The sequence below is a fragment of the Limanda limanda genome, chromosome 16, assembly GCF_963576545.1.
Source record: "Limanda limanda chromosome 16, fLimLim1.1, whole genome shotgun sequence".
In the NCBI taxonomy this organism is placed as follows: Eukaryota; Metazoa; Chordata; class Actinopteri; order Pleuronectiformes; family Pleuronectidae; genus Limanda; species Limanda limanda.
This window is the reverse complement of record NC_083651.1, coordinates 13,218,058-13,237,538: the sequence shown is the minus strand read 5'-3', so window position 1 is coordinate 13,237,538 and position 19,481 is coordinate 13,218,058. Positions and strand designations below refer to the sequence as shown.

The window sequence follows — 19,481 nt, the reverse complement described above, 5'->3', positions numbered from 1 at the left end:
AACTGTTGTTTACAGTTAAACTGAGTTGGTGCTCTCACTGGGTATATTTTGAAGAATGTTTAAAGGTTTAAGTATTTGAATTTATGTTTTTAACTCCAACGTACATACAGTATGCACTTTAGTTTAAACATAATAATTATACAAAATACAGGCAAAAAGAAGGAGTACAAATATGATCAGGAAGAACAAACAATTTATATATACAATTTAATGAGTAAAACAAATCATTCCAATAATGTACAGATAACCAAAATGTTAATTTAACTTGTTAAATCAAACGTTTCTTTATTTTAAACCAAATATATATTTTTAAAGGATGTTCTGTGATAGTCTGTTTTTTCTAACTGTCAACAAATCCCTTGAAATGACTAAAACCAGCATTAAATTGCCTTGGTAACATGTACTCAAGTGTTTCCAGAGCCTGAAAAATGATTATTATTATTTATCTTTAACAAGATCCACTGCTGTATGCACAATCGTTTTTTTACACCTATGAAATATGTATTTTTTGAATTTACAAAATATCTCTTCAGCTACTCAATATATATATATATATAATATTCAAAAAATATATTTTTACAAAAAATAAAACGTTCTCCTGCTCTAAAAACCACTTGAATACCTTTTGCCTGTTCAGGAGCATTGAGCTGAGCCTTCACTGCAGGTCCAGATACTGTGGTAGAACATTGTTCCAGAACTTCTTCTCCTCTGGGTTCTTCTCTCCTGCAGTTCTCGGCCTCGTTCTCGGAGCTGGTTCTGGTTTTTCTCTCTGCTGCTTCTCTTTTCTGTCTGGAGGCAACTTCTGTGTGTCCTGTCTTTTTGTTTGGGTCTTTTTCGTTTCTTCTTCCTTATCTTCTTCTCCTTCTTTTTCTTCTTCTTCTCCTTCCTCCTCTTCCTCCTCCTCACTCTCATTTTCTTCTGCGGCCACCGTTGAAACCTTTCCTTTTTCCAGACGCTCCTCTCCTTCCTCCTCTTCTCCTTCCTCCTCTTCTTCCTCATCTTCTCCTTCCTCCTCCTCTTCCTCCTCCTCACTTTTATTTTCTTCCTCAGGCCCCTTTGCAACTTTTCCTCTTTCCCGATGCTCTTCTCCTTCCTCATCTTCTCCTTCCTCCTCTTCTTCCTCATCTTCTCCTTCCTCCTCCTCTTCCTCCTCACTTTTATGTTCTTCCTCAGGCCCCTGTGCAAGTTTTCCTCTTTCCCGACCCTCTTCTCCTTCCTCCTCTTCTTCCTCATCTTCTCCTTCCTCCTCCTCTTCCTCCTCCTCACTTTCATTTTCTTCCTCAGCCACCTTTGCAGCCTTTCCTCTTTCCCGACCCTCTTCTCCTTCCTCCTCTTCTCCTTCCTCCTCTTCTTCTTCCTCCTCCTCTTCCTCCTCCTCACTTTCATTTTCTTCCTCAGCCACCTTTGCAACCTTTCCTCTTTCCTGGCCCTCTTCTCCTTCCTCCTCCCCTTCTTCCTCCTCTTCACTCTCATGGTTGTCCTCAGCCACCTTTGCAGCCTTTCCTCTTTCCCGACCCTCTTCTCCTTCCTCCTCTTCTCCTTCATCCTCTTCTTCCTCATCTTCTCCTTCCTCGTCCTCTTCCTCCTCCTCACTTTTATGTTCTTCATCAGGCCCCTTTGCAACTTTTCCTCTTTCCCGACCCTCTTCTCCTTCCTCCTCTTCTTCCTCATCTTCTCCTTCCTCCTCCTCTTCCTCCTCCTCACTTTCATTTTCTTCCTCAGCCACCTTTGCAACCTTTCCTCTTTCCTGGCCCTCTTCTCCTTCCTCCTCCTCTTCTTCCTCCTCCACACTCTCATGGTTGTCCTCAGCCACCTTTACAGCCTTTCCTCTTTCCCGACCCTCTTCTCCTTCCTCCTCTTCTCCTTCATCCTCTTCTTCCTCATCTTCGCCTTCCTCCTCCTCTTCCTCCTCCTCACTTTCATTTTCTTCCTCAGCCACCTTTGCAACCACTCCTCTTTCCAGACCCTCTTCTTCTTCCTCCTCTTCTCCTTCCCCCTCTTCTTTCTCATCTTCTCCTTCCTCCTCCTCTTCCTCTTCCTCACTCTCATGTTCTTCTTTGTCCACTTTTGCAACCTTTCCTCTTTCCCGACCCTCTTGTCCTTCCTCCTCTTCTTCCTCCTCTTCACTCTCATGTTCGTCCTCAGCCACCTTTGCAACCTTTCCTCTTTCCCAACCCGCTTCTTCTCCCCCTTCATCCTCACTCTTTTGTTTACCTTGTTCCTGTCTCAGATTTTTTGGTCTTGTTGTCAGTTTAACCATTGTTTCATTCTCTTCTTCGTCACCATCCTCTTCCTCATCCCCTTCCTCACCCTCTTCTTCTTCATCTGCTGTAACAATCTCTTTTTCATCCTCTCTCTCACTTTCCCCCTCATCCGACAACTCCTCTTCCTCACACGCCTCATCTTCTTTTTCACTTTTTTCATCTTGCTCCTCCTCCTCTTCATCACTCTTGCTATCCTCCTCTTCCTCCTCTTCAATCTCAACACTCACTTCATGGTTCTCATCATCTTTCTCCTCTCCTATGCTCTCATCTGACTCTTCATCTTCTGAGTCTTTCTCCTCATCCTCACTTTCTGTGGAATCTTGATCATCATTTTGCTCTTCAGTTTCACCCTCTTCCTCTACTTCTTCGTCTTCCTCTTCATCACTTCCTGCAGACTCTGCAGTGTCACTTCCCTTTTTCTGTTCCTTCTCTTCTTCTTCTTCACTCTTGCTGCCAATTGTGCTCCCTGACTCTTCAACACTTTCATCTTCTTCGTCCTCACTCACCTCACTTTCATCCTCTTCCCCTTCCTCTTCATTGGACTGTTCACTTCCCTCCTCCTCCTCTTCAACTGCTTCAGACTCACTTTCACCTTCACCCATCGCTTCACTGCTTCCTTCCTCTTCTCCTTCTTCCTCCTCTTCAATCTCAATACTATTGTTCTCTTCAGTCCCTTTATCCTCTTCCTCACTGCTAGAGTTTGTTTCCTCCTCACCCTCTTCTTCCTCCGAGTCATCATCTCCCTCTTGCCCACCCTCTCCAGAAACGCTCTCTTCTTCATCCTTTTTGTCACAGCTACTTTTTCCTCTATCCTCCTCCTCTTCTTCCTCTTCATCATCCACATTGCTTACACTCTCTCCCTTTTCCTCCTCATCCTCAGTTTCTCTGTATTCTCCCTTTTTACTCTCATCATCCTCTCCTACATCTTCTCTGGAGACCTTGGAGGTTTTCTGATCTTCATCCTCCTCCTCTTCGTGGTCTTGCTGGGACATTTTCAAGGTGTGTACTTCTGTTTGTGAACAGTCTTCATCCCCTGTCTGCTTGGTCGCGTCACTTTTCACAGCCTCATGTTCAGACTGATCACGATCATCGCAGTCTTCTTCTTGAACTCTATTCTGAGACTCTAACGGGACACTGACTCGAGAGTGTTTTTTTGCGTTCTCTTCTTCCTGATTTAACGATTCTGCAGAGGACAATGAGGAGGCGAAGGAAGGCTGCCTAATCGCACTTTGCTTTGTGAACTGTTTCCCTCGACTGGATGCTTTGGACGGTGTTGAGATGGCTGTGTCGCTGATGTCCGCCTGTACACTTGTAACTGCCTCAGCGAGGACCTCCACAGCTGCACCTACCATCCCAGCAGCGGGCAGAACAACGACTGCGTCACTGAGAATTTGTGCCCATCTTGGTTTATCCTCCGCTTCCTTGTTTTCGCTCTGTGAAAAGTGCAGATCTCTATCAGCATGTTCAAAGGCCTGCAGGAATTTGGCACCGCTGACAGAAACCTCCTCTGTTCTCTGAGTGGTTTGTGAGGAAAGTGTGTTGCCCACCACAGGTGTAGGTGTATCCTGCTGTGGAGATACAGTCTTTTTACTCCTCAGCTTGGCCCCTTTATTATCCCTAGTGCCTGCCTCACCTTTATCCTTGATCTCCTCTCCTTTTTCCCACACAGGCTTTTCCTGTGCTTTCTTTTCATCAGGTAACTTCTGCTCGTCTGCAGGTTTACCTTTCATTTTCTGATCCGTGCTATTGACAGATTTATCTGCACCGTGTCCTTCACTTCTACTTTGAACTGCATTATTTTCTACATGTTGACTTTGGACTGGTGTGGATTTGAGCTGTTGTTGCTTCCCTTTGACTTTCACAGGTGTGGACGTCACACTCAGGGCTTTCTTAGGGGTGGTGACATGTGTATTTCCTTTATTCACAGATAACAGCTTTTTACTTTGACCTTTCCCTGCTGCAGATTTAACCTTGTCCACATCTCTCGTTGGGGCCAGTTTGATGTCTGTTTTTTTCATCTGGATTGGTGCACGTTTGACGTCTTCCTCTGCAGCATTTCCCTTGAAAGTTGAACTTCCTCTTTGGACAGACATGCTGCTTGTTTCATTTCCTTCTGTGACCTTGATAACAGGAGATGTCTTGTCCAAAGCTGAAAAGTTAGAATCCCCTTGGTTTGCTGTCCTTATCAATTCTATCACATCCTCTTGGTTTATGTGGCCTTCTTGCAAATCTGTACTTTTCCTTCCACTTTCCTTCATTGCAGCCGCTCTCTGACCTGCTTTAGCCAGGTGAATAGATTGTGGAGCTTGTTCATTTAACTCTGATGGTTTATTCCTACTGTGTTTTGTGGATTTAACATGGTAGAGCTCCTTTTGTGCCTTTTTCTCATCTTGATGTGGGATTTTATTGGGCTGCTTTGTGATGTTCTCTTTTCCTTTGGATGTGACTTTGTGGTTATTTTTCTTTGTTGTAGTAGATGCTATTTTCTTTAAAGAGCTACAGCCTTTCAGGAGCTCGGCGGGGAAGGCCCCGTGAGAAGTTTTTTCTATTTTCCCTCCGGACTGGAACAGCTCAGCAAACGCAGCGTCGTCTTTTGTTGTTCTTCTGAGAGCTTGGCCTATTTTCTTTTCCTGAAATAAATCAAAGAGAAAGCAGAGATTTGTTTAAATGTGAAATTTAAAATAAAACAGGCAGAAAAAGGTCATATGCTGAGTTAAAAAAAAGTTGAACAAGTACAGCAACAGGCCTGCAATCAATGTGACTGGACATGTATAATTATGACATTTTACTGCCAAATTTCATCTGACTGTATAATTTCAGATGTGGCTGTTATTCATTAACAATATTTACATAAGATATTTTTGATATAACAATATATATACACCATCATGTCAGCAACAACACAAAAATACCTTATTTTGTATATTTTTAGATTAACTGTACAATTACATTTCTGTGGTGTGGCTGTTATTCATTAACAATATTTACATAAGATATTTTTGATATAACAATATATATACACCATCATGTCAGCAACAACACAAAAATACCTTATTTTGTATATTTTTAGATTAACTGTACAATTACATTTCTGCACAGTTTAATTTTTTTACAAAAAAGTATAAAGGAAGTCGTGGCTTGTTATGGCGTTTAGGTAGATTTCAATTATACTACCAAGAATATCACAGAACATATGTTGATTGCGGGCAAACTTAACAAATCAGTCATCAACAAATCTGTTGCTGGTGTGGGTGTGAGAAAAAACCATGGTGACGGTGGAGAAAAGAAGAGTCAACCTTATTTTTTCCTTTGACAGGGGAGATCAACAGATGGTGGTTAACTAGCGTCAGGTAGGAGATGTTTAATTAGGCGCAGAATTATCTTTTGTACTTCTCTAAATTATTACTCTCTCACATCAAGGCCTACACAACAGAGCAAATGAGAGGTACAGCCACTGGAATACTACAGCATATAATATTGAGTTTCTTGTATTTCAAATGGATGCAACTTTATATACTACACTTCACTACATTTCTAGGGGTAATATCCACTTTAGACTACACAACAATTTTGGACATTTAAAGTGACTTGCAGATTACATTCTAACATTCAAAACATACAATGTAAAAGGAGTCACTCACAGTAAAACATTGTGCTGGTTTATCAACAAAAATCAGCCAGCATAGCCAGATTGATGGAGCCTTTGTACTTGCAGTCTATGGAGCTGGCAGAATGCCTCAGTATCTCTGATAACCTGACTTATCAGAGATAAGCTGAGTTATCAGAGTCACTGTGTCATTTTCAGCCACCACAGGAAGCTGAAAAGGCTCCAAAATCCCCAATGTGCACTAAATGCTCAGCACCACACAGATAAAGGTACAGACTGTATGGTGAATATAGTGGAGAATAGCAGTGAAAGAGACAGGTAGTTCTCTCAGTGGCTGGTGGAGACCAAAAACAGAGATAATAGAGATTAAAATATTTGACATACAGTCTTCATGTCACCAGAAACATGACTCAATGTGATGAAAACTACTAAATGTGTAAATAAGGAATTGTTTGATGATGAATTCATGATGGCTGGCGGCTGTGGCTGAGGCCAATGGGGTAGAGCGGTCCTCTTCTAACCAGAAGGTTAGTGGTTTGATCCCTGTCTTCCCCAGTCTTGGGCAAGATACTGAATCCCACATTACTGCTCGTAGAAAAAAGACTGCCCATAGATGCACTGTGTGAATGCTGTCAGATTTGCAGAACTCAATTATATAAGAAAAGAAAATGCCAACATGTGACTCACTTTTTCATTTTAGTAACTTAATTCTATTGTTTTAATCTCTGGTGAAGCACTTTGAAACTTTGTAAAGAAAAGTGCTACACAAATAAAGCGTGTTATCTTTATTATTGTTATTATTATTTATGAGTAGGAGTTGTAAAAAATACCTCTGTACTTTTAAAAACTACAGCCAGGAGAGGAAGGAGTTACTGAGCACCACATGTTCATACATTACTCCACAGCTTGCTTCATCCCTGGCAGTGGAAACGCTGATGAGATGTGGCAAAGTTCCTGCCAACTCTTCCAAAGCATTGTGTGTGTGTATATATGTAAGTGTGTGTGTGTGTGTGTGTGTGTGTGTGTGTGTATGTATGTAAGTGTGTGTGTGTGTGTGTGTGTGTGTGTGTGTGTGTGTGTGTGTGTGTGTGTGTGTGTGTGTGTGTGTGTGTGTGTGTGTGTGTGTGTGTGTGTGTGTGTGTGTGTATGTGTGTGTGTGTGTGCATATATGTGTGCATGTGTGTGTAGCCCAACAACACCTGTTTATTGGTAGAATCAATCCAAACTAACGAGCAAATGAATGTGAAATATTGAGACACTAAAACACATAAACACACAGGCTGCAGACACACACACAAACACACAGACACACACACAAACACACACACACACAGATTGCTGAACTATGCACATTTCTTGGAAAACTCAGTGAGTGTTCAACATTGCCTCTTCCTGCCCTGGAGTGCACACAACCTCAACCACAACCAAGGAGCCTACAGGGGAAAATAACGTCCAACTATGAACAATGTGCTACACGCACCCATTATGAACTCCACTTCACTCTAGTTTGAGTCACGTAACTGCAAAATTCATTCTGCCTGTTTAATCCAATGTCTTAAGTTCCACTGTATATATTCGTATCTGCTTGTTTTTATTCTATTTATGTATTTCTTCTCTCTCACCGTATCTGGCAAAATGTCAGAGTCGACTCCTCTTCTGTTCTGCAAATCCTCACTCATCACTTGTCTCTGAACATTTTCTCCCTCTGAAACATAAGGCAAGAGTGTGTTTAACATCTGTAACATCTATTATTTGCTATGGATTTTCATGGATCTGCAACAGGCACTGTTAAAATTACATGTGTAATATACCTGATGGTGATGAGGCGAGGCCTTCTCTCTCTCTGAGACATGTAGTGTGTGATGACATTCTGCCATTTAAGGCCTTTTTAGCACCCGACACGTGTTGGTTTTTTCCAATCCTCTTTGGGAAGAGAACGTTTGGATTACGTTTAGTTACAGACTTTGGCGACGGTATGGAAGAGGGAAAGTCTTCTGGATCAGACGTAGAGGAGGAGACTCTATGGGATTTACTCTGAAGTGATGATTGAGAATGTAAGCTTGATGGCTTGGAGGATACAGATTCGGACAGAGGTGAGAGTGGCGGGCTTGGATGTGCGTCCGACAGGGGTTTGGGGGGTGATGAAGGGGTGGTCACGTCCTTTGAACGTGTCGTGGGGGTTGAGACGTTTCTGGATGTTTGCCAGGATGTGTTGAGGAAGTCAGAGTTCAAACGTGGGAGATTCTGGAACATTTCTCCAAAGAGATCCACAGAGCTCTCCTGAAACATAAAGAGGAGGTAAACAGCAAAATAATCATTACTGAGCTAAAGGTTTATTTCACATCTATTGAGCTCCTCCAACAGTTAGGTAGTGGCACTACAGCAGAGGCACATGTTGGTGCAACACTGTCCTCTACTGGATTTTAAAAATGATTACAATTATCTGAAGCAAAAACAAAAAAAAGAAAATATATTTCTAAGATTTGAGAAGGAGACTGTAACATACGTTTAACACATGAAAGCCAGTTAAATACCTTCATCATATATATATATCATTATACCATCCAAATTATGATGAGAAACCACGAAGGCATAAATTATTTATTCGTCTTATCATATATTTTCAGTACTACCCAGCAGATAGAAACATTAATTTCCAATGTTTTAAATGTTTTAAATGAAAGCGACCTGGACACAGTTAAATGGTATGAATGGATTGATTGATTTTTCATCTTGTACGTTTGAATCCTGCAGTTTTCTCAACAACCTCTCATTCAAAAAACATTACAGTCAAAACTGCCCTTTGAAACTGATGTTGAGAAAATTGAAATAGAGACGGACTGTTTCGTCATTTTATGGTTAGAATTAGAAGTAGGTTCTCACTTTCTCTCTGTGGCGAGCTCGAGCAGCGAGGGCCGACTTTGGGACCAGTGGCGTTGGATCTGTCAAAGTTTCTAACAGGAACATTTCTAAACGCAACAAGTTGTCATCGATGGTGACATCCTTCTCTGGCACCCCCTCCTGGCTCGCTGGTGGTCTGGGTGCAGCCACTACCAGCATGTGGTTACAACCGCAGGACACCTGAATGTAGAACACATGGAGTTTATAACTGTGTGCTGTATGATTCCTCTAATTGGCCTCCACAACCACTTAGACTGATTTACTCTCAGACACAAAGGATATACCACCTAGGAGATAGACAGCAGTTACACAGCGATACAAGCTGCAGAGCTTCGGGGTTATTGTTTTGCTAAAATGTAGTCACAGGCACACACTTGAAGCTTCAGATGAAACGATCCACTTACTAACTGAACGTTGTATTTGAGGAAACGTCTACAAAGTGTTGGGCTGAACTGGTTTGTGAAGTGCTCCTCCCCTGAGCCCAGTTTTCCATGACGACTGTCACCAAATGTATAGAGCAGCCCATTCTCTGCAGAGGAGGGAGAGGTACATGAAATAAGATTTAAAGGTTGTGTTATTAACCTCTAACTGTTGTTGTAATGGAATAATATGTGGATTCATCCATATGTCAACAAACTCAAAATGATCGAAAAATGTAGAAGAGTGATTATTTCTCAGACAAAAATGTCCCACTGTTTCTCAGAAGGCTACAACGGCTATGAAGGCTCCCAAAAGTGAAGAAAATGCGCCTTGATTAACCCCTGGTTGGTGCAGTAAAGGCCACAAATTCCTGCCTCCTCCATGTTAGTGGATGGGAAATGAATCAAACTTTCTTTTCCTAAAAAATGGTTTCTGTCATTTTAGGTTTGATTTCAAGATAAACAGCTGGAACTGAATCAGTTTCCCCGTCCACATAAAAAAAAAAACCATTATTTCGAAGTCTTGAGTAAAATGTACAGTATTCAAAACATGCCTAAACAACCCCGAAGGTGAACAGGCTTTACTGTTTTACATTCTATTCTGTGACAAGATAAAACGTACCAGTGATCACAGCAGTGTGGTTCTCTCCACAGGAGACATGTCTGATGCTGTTGTTAGAAAAGTGCTCCAGTGGTTTGGGCAAATCGACCTCAAACAGAAAGGTTCCATGGCCCAGCTGACCGTACTGGCCCCTGCCGAACGTGTACACGCTCTCCTCTGGCAGAGACACAGACAAACAAACAGGCCATACTGGTTATATACAGTTAAGACCAGTGGTACTATATTTCAAAAGAAGCATAGTTGTTTTTACATCATTACATTTATCTGAGTGATTGAGTTACTCCTTAGATTTAGATTTTTGAAATGTCCGTTACACAGTTTCGCGTCAGTTGACAGAGCAGTAAGATAAAACCGCTGTAGAGCACCAGTCATCCCAATTCCTCGTTAGTATAGTGGATAGTATCCCCGCCTGTCACGCGGGAGACCGGGGTTCAATTCCCCGACGGGGAGGAAAAAACTTTTACCAGCAGCATCAATTTTGATACTTCATTTTGATCAAAATCTACCAATAATGTACTTTAACTTGGATAAAACCTTCAAAACAAACAAATTAAGTATCATTCATTTCACTACAATCGTTAAAGGATCTGAATTCTTGCACCTATGATTACAAGGAGGTCAAATATTTGTGTGTTTAGTTCAAACAGAGGAGTATATTAAATTAATGATGATGTCTGTAACACCTACCAGTAAGTGCTGCAGTGTGCTCCCCTCCACAGGACACCTGGATGACACGACCCAGAATCCCTTGCACCCTCTGGGGGACTCTGTGATTGGCCAGCTGCTCTGTCTGGAGACCAAGTCGTCCATTCGCACTTTCACCAAACGTGTAAAGACCTCCATCCACTGGAAACCAACACAATAGTCCCAACACGAGGAATCATGTTTTAGACATCTGAATGTAAAATATTGATGTAGGATCACGCTGAATGGGATTTCATTTTTTTTCTATAAATAGTTTATTGATTCCTAAAGTGGCAAAAGCACACATGTAAATAGTTAATTGAAAAATACATGTTTAAAAAAAGAGTTGAAATACACAATGATGAATCTGTAGTTTCCCAGCTACAGATTTATCTTTCAGTATTATTATTATAGAAAACGTGTCAAACTTATTGTATCTATTAAGATAAACTGCCTGTTTAAATGTCTATTTGCTAATCATGTGCTACAGAGGTTGTTTGACACAATAAAATGATTCAGTATTGTGCTGTGTTTGTGTTGTGTTTGTGTTGTGTTTGTGTTGTACCTGTGACAAATGCTGAGTGGTGGTATCCACAGGAGACCCACACCACCGCCTTTCCAACATCCACCTCTCTGGGCTCTGCTGCTGATCCCTCCTCCCCTAAACCAAGCTGACCAACGGAGTTGTCTCCCCACATGAACAGCCTGCCGTCCTCTGCCAACACACAGAAACAGTAGTACCACAACTACACACACACTCATAAAGTTTGGGCAATGTGTAGCAATTAATTCTCGCGGGTGTTTTAACCTGTTAAGGCAGCTGAGGTGTTGCCCCCTGCAGAGAGCATCCTGACTGGTGCATGGTCACAGAAGGGAGGCAGCAGGGCGAAGGACGTTGTGTTGCTGCAGTTATCCAAACCGAGCTGCCCCTCCTGGTTACTGCCAGCACCGTACACACAACCCTGCCCTGGGAACATGCACAACCTTGTTCAACACGAGAACAACCACTGAGCACAAACTATTCACCAAATTGGTCATTATTGATCTTACATGTGTAGACAATTGTGTGATCTCTCCCACAAGCTACAAGCTTCACCGTCTCTGACTTAAAGGCTGAAAAAGAGAAACATAGCTGTTATTACTACAAACAACGTAATTTGTTAGTCAGATGACAAAATTAATCAAAAACAATATAAATGTATTGCTGCAAACATACTTCTGAGCCAAGATAACAAATACTGTTGGATTTCAACAAGTCAGTTGTGACGTTTTGCCGATTTCCTTTGTCATAAGTGATTCTAAACTGTACACTGTTGGCTTTCGGACTGTTAAGTGATTCCGAGGTGTAACCTAGGGCCTTTTCGCTGTTAATTAAGGATTTACTCAGGAAATAATTCAGCTTATTATAGTTACAGTCCGAATGTGAAGTGACGTACCTTTCACAGAGGCAGGTTTACTGGCTGCACGTTTAAATCCCAGTCCCAGTTGGCCGCAGGTGTTGGCACCAAACATGAGGATCCTCCCATTGTCTGCATAACCACAACAGATGTGAAAGTTTGACTTGGCTGAAGAAAATGTCTTTTTGTCCATAAGTGAGCAAGGTTAGTATTCATTTAAAAAAAAAATATATATATATATATATATATATATGTACCTGTGATGACAGCAGTGTGCGCCCCACCACAGGATATATGCACTGGATGGTCGTTCTTCAACCAGAATTTACTGGGTACATTGTCTGCAAAGCTGCTCTTTCCAAATGTGAAGATGGTTCCTGTCTCTTTAGGAAACAGAATAAAAAGTTTTCTTGTCTTGTTCTATCTACCCACACACACACAGACACACACACACACACACACATTCAGTATGCATGCTGGGCAAGGCACATCATTTCTGCACTGCACAGAGCTGACTCTACTGTTCTGCTGACGAATGTGAGGTTCAACACGAGACCTGAAGGCAGCACTGTCTGACTGACTGCTCTCTAATTTAACACGGAACATGAATGCAGAACTGTCTGACTGACTGCTCTCTAACACCGGCTAAATCCCGGCCTAGCCTGCTGTCACGTCTCAACTCTTTAAGAGGCAGCCTGACAGAAATAGCAACAGGTTTTTACAACACACACATACATTAGCAGTATGTTAAGGTAAATAGGACCCTACAGAGATGAAGGCTGTATGTGTAGAGAACAGTCTCACCAGGTATGTCTGCATCAGTCTGTCCAGTCATCTCCTCCACTGCCCCCCCTCACATGTCACATGTAGCTCTGTGCTCAGACCGGCAGCTGAAGGAGAGGTCAGGGAGGGGAGGACCAGGAAGATCATCCTGGTTTTAATCAGGGATCAAGTCTTGGGCAATGATATTTTTGATTATATAAAGAGCAAGTGTTTTGTATTTGGTATGGAGTGAAATAAAAAAGATCTACATAAAGATTTTCCAACACATTAGATCCCATGAAATCCAGGATATTAGATGGATGCATATTTTTAATCCTCATTAAAACATGGCTCAAAAAAATTTGACTTTCTTTATGAGAGTCAGAGGATGTTTAAATGGAAATAGAGACCTTTCAGAAAAAGGGGAACACATTTGTACAATATCTAATTGTACTTACAGGATTTATAAGTAAGTACAGGATTTATAAGTAAGTACAAGACAAAGAGATTAGATATTTTGATTCTAAGAACATAAAATACACATTTCATTTAGAAAACAGAAAACAGGAAAACTGTTTTTGTTGTTAAATAACCTAGTTTGATTCAAAAAAAAAACAGAAAAGATGCTGAATTTGATTGAAAAGTAAAAAAATAAATCTTGAACCCAAAGGAAAAAAAACACAGATTCAAGAAACACAATCAAGTCCAGTTGCCTTTAAGTTCACATGTTAAACTCCTTCACAGATGATGTATAATATGTAGAGATGTGTTCTCAGTGCAGGCTTTGGTTTCTAGTATTACATCATCCTGCATCTCGAAGCCCCGCCTCCTCTCCTCCCCCTGCACTGACGTCACCAGCAACCTCGCTGTCGGTTGGCTGTTGACCCTCCGGCTGCATGTGGCTGAGAGGCACTGAATCAAAGCTGATGAAACTTTGAATCAAAACAAGCGCCTCCACTGAATTTGTATTTTGAAGCTGCAATGTTTGTTAAACTGTTTTCCGTCAACAGCCCAGTTTTCAAATGTCTGAAAACTTTGCACAGCCGCTCTGTCCGCGGGTTTAGGTGAGAAGCTGCGCATGAGTTATTTTGAACTTTTCACGTTCGTTTTCAGGTTATTCTGCATTTAAAGTGACGAGAATGTTTCATGCTTTGCGATTTCATTTGTTCCCCTGCTCAGCTGTGGAGCTGCTTCCTTCGCCCCGGTGAGTTTGAAAGGTCGCAGTTGTCTCACTCTGAAAGATTTCAGCTCAGATGAGATCAAGAGGTTGTTGTGGGTGTCAGCAGATTTGAAACACAGGATCAAACATGAGAAACAGGTATGTTGCTGTCATAACTAAGGTTGTGTATTCATTATCAATTTTTTTAAAGTGTTCTCAGTGTGGGTATCCTCTATGCGGGTCACAAACTTAATATCATTTCTATTTTAGTATCTTCCTCTTCTGCAAGGAAAGTCCATTGCTATGATATTTGAGAAGAGGAGCACCAGAACAAGAATGTCCACAGAAACAGGTGTGGGGCTGTTATCTGCTCTGGTGTGTGCCATGTGGCTCAGTTAGACTTTCACATGAATGATAGTGGAGGTGGGTCATTTGAGGTAAAACCAAGAAATGCACTGGACAGTTTTCATTTGTTAAGTTCATACAAATTACCATCATTACATTTATGTGCCCGCTCGTAGAAGAATGTGACTTCCCACTGTTTGCTGGGCTCAAAGTTCTTGTTGTATGGACACAAAAGAACTGCTGAAAGGACAACTTTCAGTGCATCCCTGTAACAAAGCCTCTGTGCAGCAGTAACACAAACACACACATAGCCATGTCTCCATGACTTCAAAGAACATTACTTTGCCTAACATAGGAACTCTAATCTTAACCATGGTAACTACTTCCCTAACCCTAACCTTAACTTAAACTTAACCAAAACCAAACCTAAAAACGTGTCTTCACGTAAAAATTTAGTGATTTAGATTATGGGGGTTCGTCTCCAGTCTCCATAATGTAACCTATGTGAACAGATCTAGGTCCCCCACAACATGAATGTATGAAAAATAACTGGACCACATCCACACACACTTGAGCTAAATCATCTAAATGTATTTTCAAGCTCTGTAGGCAAATTGAAGTTGTCTAAATATCATTATTGCAGGTTTTGCTCTGCTGGGTGGACACCCCTGTTTCCTCACCTCTCAGGACATCCACCTGGGAGTGAATGAGAGCAGTGCAGACACAGCCAGGTGAGTCTTGAGTCAGTTAAGTCAGGTACTTAAGTCAGGAGGTGATATGGTCCAGATGGTCTCAAGCACTATCCTCCTGTTCTTTTTGATGCCAATTGAATTAGACTTAGATTTTGACATTGTCTTAGCAGTGAACTTTTCTTTTAGGTAACGATCCTTATTTTTGAAGTGACAGAGCCATGTGTCTGATCACGTATATGAACCTCAGTCCCATGTTTAATGTTTCGTCCTCCTCCTCAGGGTTCTCTCAGGATTCTGTGATATTGTCTTGGCCCGAGTTTACAGTCACTCCACATTAGAGGAGCTGGATAAGGATGCCTCCGTCCCCATCATCAACGGTCTGTCCGACCTCTACCACCCAATCCAAATCCTGGCCGACTTCCTCACTTTACAGGTATCTAACTTCACTTTACTCAATAAATGATAATGATGTAGTGTTTTAAAACTGACCTCTCTGCTACAGGAGCATTATGGGTCCCTCAGTGGATTAACAGTGAGCTGGATTGGAGACGGCAACAACGTCCTCCACTCCTTCATGATGACTGCAGCCAAACTGGGCGTTCATCTTAAGATTGCTACACCAAAGGTTTGTCTCGTCATACACCATCGCAAGCATTTGTCTTCTCTTTGAGTCCACTTTTATAATTTCTGTTTGCAGATTGTCGTTTTAAGTTTGCAGGTGTAGAGGCAGGCAGAGAACTGTCAGCGGCTCTTGGATGATTGAGAGAAAGGGTTTGGTTTGTCCCCAGTTCAGCCACAAGTCCAAGTAGAAATGTGCAAAACTAAAAATGATCCAATACTTGGGACACTTGTAGGAACTTAACATTATAGCAAAAATGCCTAGAAATGTGCCACACTTTTGGTTCGGGAAGTGCAATACTTGGGACACTTCTAGGCACTTTACATTATAGCAGAATGCCTAGAAATATCCAGACCAATCAGAATGAGCCGGACACTTCTAGGCACTTAACATTATAGCAAAAATGCCTAGAAATGTCCCAACCAATCAGAATGAGCCGGACACTTCTAGGCACTTATCATTGAGGCAAAATGCCTAGAAATGTCCCACTCTTGGTGTTAGGGAGGTACAATATGTGGGACACTTGTAGGCACTTAACATTAAAGCAAAATGCCTAGAAATGTGCCACACTAGTGGTTACGGAAGTGCAATACTTGGGACACTTCTAGGCACTAATCATAGTAGCAAAATGCCTAGAAATGTCCCGACCAATCAGAATTAGCCGGACACTTCTAGGGACTTATCATTGAGGCAAAATGCCTAGAAATTTCCTATATCTTTTAGTCTTGAATGTTTCAACCTCGATCTTTGTTGGTTGCTCTGTTCTGAGATTTTTGCAATAAAAGATATAATCCCATATAGTCTTGAGAGAGGAAATGCTTGAGGAACAAAATCATTAAGAATCTTAATCGCCATCTACATCAGCTTTTCTAACCAGAAATTAACCTAAAACTCTTTCTTCATTTACAGGGGTATGAGCCAGAGAGGAGTGTTATTCAAGAGGCACAGAAACTCTGCAAAGAGGTGAGTTTGTCATTAGGCGTCATTCCTATAAACATACCTGAGGTCTGATAACATGTAAAATTAGTATGATGGTTTATTTTTGTCTCAGCACGGGACACAGCTTGTTTTGACCTCTGACCCGAAGGAGGCCGCAAGCGGCAGCAACGTTTTGGTGACTGACACCTGGGTCAGCATGGGACAGGAGGAGGAGAAGAAAAAGAGGCTCAAAGACTTTCATGGTTACCAGATTACAATGAAGGTAAAATCTATTGGAGTATTTTTATTCATATTTAAGGAAGAATCCAACATCTTGACTTTTTCAGACTGTGTTTGGTACAGAACGCAGAAAGGGCCACCCACCAACATGCCTGTCACTTAGGTGAAATAAGCAGGAGCCTGTTCCCACGCAACTGTACACACACTATTACTGAAAAACACCCACTATGTCTCAAACCGGCTTCTGTAAGAATAGATGACTCTAAACAAGGCAGCAGCATTTAACTGTGTGTTAAGTGTGTGTTACTTTATTTATATGAACAAGGAACCAACGTCAAAATTAACTCAGATGCACTTTTTATAAACTGAGAAAATTCTTTGCACGGTAGTTACCATATGAACAAAACTGCCTGTGTGATATTATCTGTAAAAGTGCACATAAAAATCGATCAGTCAATACAAATACTGAATTTCTGTTACTGTCCAAAGGCACTTAAAAAAATTCTGTGAATAAAATAACTAGATGTGGAGGAATTGTAAACTGGTTCATACTTCATTAAGACCTTTGTATTTTGGGTCATTTCAGACAGGAAGTGTAGCCAAACCAGACTGGACCTTCCTTCACTGTCTCCCCCGTAAAATGGAGGAGGTGGATGATGAGGTTTTCTACTCCTCCCGCTCCCTGGTCTTCCCCGAGGCTGAGAACAGGAAGTGGACAATCATGGTGAGATGAAACGCAGGTTTCACAGGAACCTTGTGTGCGTTAAATTAGATCCTCTCAGTCGTTAACCTCCTTCACATTCATGCTATTAATCTGCATGTTTCTCTTCTCTCTCAGGGTCTGATGGTTTCTCTTCTGACTGACTACACTCCACAGATCCCCATGCCCAAATTCTAACCTCAGGTCTTAACGTGGTGTTATAGTCCAGCTACAGGGGATTCTGCAGGATGAGACAATTTCTTGTTCACCATCTTAGCCCAAGATGGATGAGTCCAAAATTTTTGTGTCAACATCTTTTTGATTTAGAGCACAGATGGCATGGTTTGCCTGACCCTGCTCCTCAATATGAGACCGCTGCTGTCATGGTTTTCCGTTTACATTCTAAATTTACTGTGACTGAGAGCAATGATTGTGGCAAGTTTACAGCGGAAATGTAGCTTTTCAATGTTTGTTACTGAAAGAGAAAAGATTAGCAACTTGTGCGACACGTTAGGCCGAGCGTGATCATACCAAAACCACTGTTTTAATATATCTCAGCCAGTTTATGACAATTATAAACATTATGTTACTGCAGACTCATTTCCAGGATGGATCCAATATAAAAGTATTGTTTATAACAGTAAGAAAATCTATTGATAGATTGGATTTTCGTTTATTTTATTTTAATTAAACATGCCCAGATAGAAAGAAAGACCAAAATCCAAAATGGCGACATAATTAACAGATAATACTAAAAAAATAATCCCTGCTGACTCACAGCAGCAGTATGGATTACATGTGATAATCATTTATACAGTTGTTGTTGATTGCTATAATGTAAAATGTTTACACGTTTTAGCAAATGGACTAAAAAAATTTAAAAAAGACCTGGGCAATGTAGAAATATTGAAATAAATAAATATTTAGTTTTTCAATAAATATCTTTATCCAGTGGTTTAATATGTCGTCATGCCATTTTTTGTGAGTGCAAATATCAGTTTTTTTATGTTTTCTCTGAGTTTTGTCCCTTAAGATTTGATGCCGAATCATTGGACGAATAGGAATACCAAACATTATAAATAATTTCAGTCCTTACAAACACTGCCAGAAGGCAAGAGCTGCCTTTTGTTTCTTGTCCTTTCCAAATAATACATTTATTAATGAAGAGATTCATTCATAATGAAAATTCAACATCATGGAGTCAGATTTGGATCACATGAAGAGACAGAGGACACTGAGACAGTACAGACATTGAGTTAAGAACTAACATTGTACTGTATATTCTACACCCAACCACAGCTGCTTTCATAGGGCTTAACAAGGTGCAATGTCCTCTGTTCTTAACCCTTAACAATAGCGTGTTAAAAACTACCAAAAAACAAACCTAGTAACAGAGTGGAATCAAAGTAGAAACCTCATCAACAAAATTAAAATATTTACAACATCGATGAGAGGAAACAGTTTTTAGCATAATGGAGAAGTGTGTCAATGTTTAAAGTATTTTTCATAAGAAAATGTCTGATAGAAATGAAGGGAGCAGCGATAACAATTGAAATGGAGCAGTTATTGCCAATAATAATAGAATATGTGAGAATATCAAGCAGTCTTGTAATCAGTCCAGGATCAGCTGCCACCACGAGTTATGAAATACACAAAACACAAGCAATGCAATAAAACACAAATACTGATCATAACACACATATGTAGGATTTACTGCATTAGTTTTACCTTAGCGCTTCTTATTCTATATATTATATCTATATTTAAAAAGCAGTATGGTTTTATCTACATGCATCTGTTGTTACGTAGATATTATAATGATATTACAATATTCATATTTATCAGCCTCAGATTGAGTGTCACCCTGGGTGCATCGCCAGGCAGACTGCGCCACCATATGGACGGAATCCGTATTGCTTCCCTGCTTCTCATTGGCTGACGAAGGATGACGCGTTAGTGCGGGAAGCTTTGATCCTCGTGGGTGGTCCGGCTGGGAAAAAAACGAGGCTTCATTCACAAATATCAACACATCGTCACCGAAGACACATGTATACGTTTATATCGTGTTTATATTGTTATTTCTGATATGAAATCAGACGCTTGAGCTTCACGTTGAACCACAGGACGGATTCAAATGTCCTCTAAGAGGTTT

The 19,481-nt window shown here is 41.0% G+C and overlaps 2 protein-coding genes across 2 annotated transcripts; one reads left to right on the top strand and one right to left on the bottom strand.

The window, feature by feature from the left end:
* Positions 1 to 655: 655 nt before the first annotated feature.
* On the bottom strand, positions 656 to 12,729 carry LOC133021231 (X-linked retinitis pigmentosa GTPase regulator-like). Its single transcript, XM_061088015.1, has 16 exons — positions 12,699 to 12,729; positions 12,152 to 12,277; positions 11,934 to 12,026; positions 11,548 to 11,610; positions 11,306 to 11,464; positions 11,063 to 11,212; positions 10,501 to 10,659; positions 9,814 to 9,969; positions 9,177 to 9,301; positions 8,755 to 8,952; positions 7,951 to 8,151; positions 4,765 to 4,894; positions 2,980 to 4,413; positions 2,492 to 2,835; positions 907 to 1,585; positions 656 to 723 (listed from the first exon to the last, which is right to left on the bottom strand). The coding sequence occupies exons 1-16, from the start codon at positions 12,727 to 12,729 to the stop codon at positions 656 to 658; spliced, it is 4,116 nt and encodes a 1,371-aa protein (XP_060943998.1).
* Positions 12,730 to 13,595: 866 nt separating this feature from the next.
* otc (ornithine transcarbamylase) lies at positions 13,596 to 18,217 on the top strand. Its single transcript, XM_061088792.1, has 10 exons — positions 13,596 to 13,720; positions 13,836 to 13,974; positions 14,086 to 14,167; positions 14,804 to 14,891; positions 15,132 to 15,285; positions 15,355 to 15,477; positions 16,381 to 16,434; positions 16,523 to 16,672; positions 17,216 to 17,353; positions 17,468 to 18,217. Exons 1-10 carry the CDS (start codon positions 13,638 to 13,640, stop codon positions 17,525 to 17,527), a joined length of 1,071 nt encoding a protein of 356 aa, XP_060944775.1. The 5' UTR covers positions 13,596 to 13,637; the 3' UTR covers positions 17,528 to 18,217.
* Positions 18,218 to 19,481: the final 1,264 nt, after the last annotated feature.

Excerpts from the sequence above, each read along its gene's own strand:
- LOC133021231 (XM_061088015.1), bottom strand. The coding sequence starts at position 12,729 with ATGACTGGACAGACTGATGCAGACATACCTG. Across the intron at positions 9,302-9,813 it reads CCACACTGCTGTGATCACTG|AGAATGGGCTGCTCTATACA; the intron begins GTACGTTTTATC and ends CCTCCTCTGCAG. Across the intron at positions 4,895-7,950 it reads TCTCACCTCTGTCCGAATCT|GAAAAGAAAATAGGCCAAGC; the intron begins GTATCCTCCAAG and ends GATTTATTTCAG.
- otc (XM_061088792.1), top strand. The coding sequence starts at position 13,638 with ATGTTTGTTAAACTGTTTTCCGTCAACAGCCCAGTTTTCAAATGTCTG. Across the intron at positions 14,892-15,131 it reads AGCAGTGCAGACACAGCCAG|GGTTCTCTCAGGATTCTGTG; the intron begins GTGAGTCTTGAG and ends CCTCCTCCTCAG. Across the intron at positions 16,435-16,522 it reads CACAGAAACTCTGCAAAGAG|CACGGGACACAGCTTGTTTT; the intron begins GTGAGTTTGTCA and ends TTTTTGTCTCAG.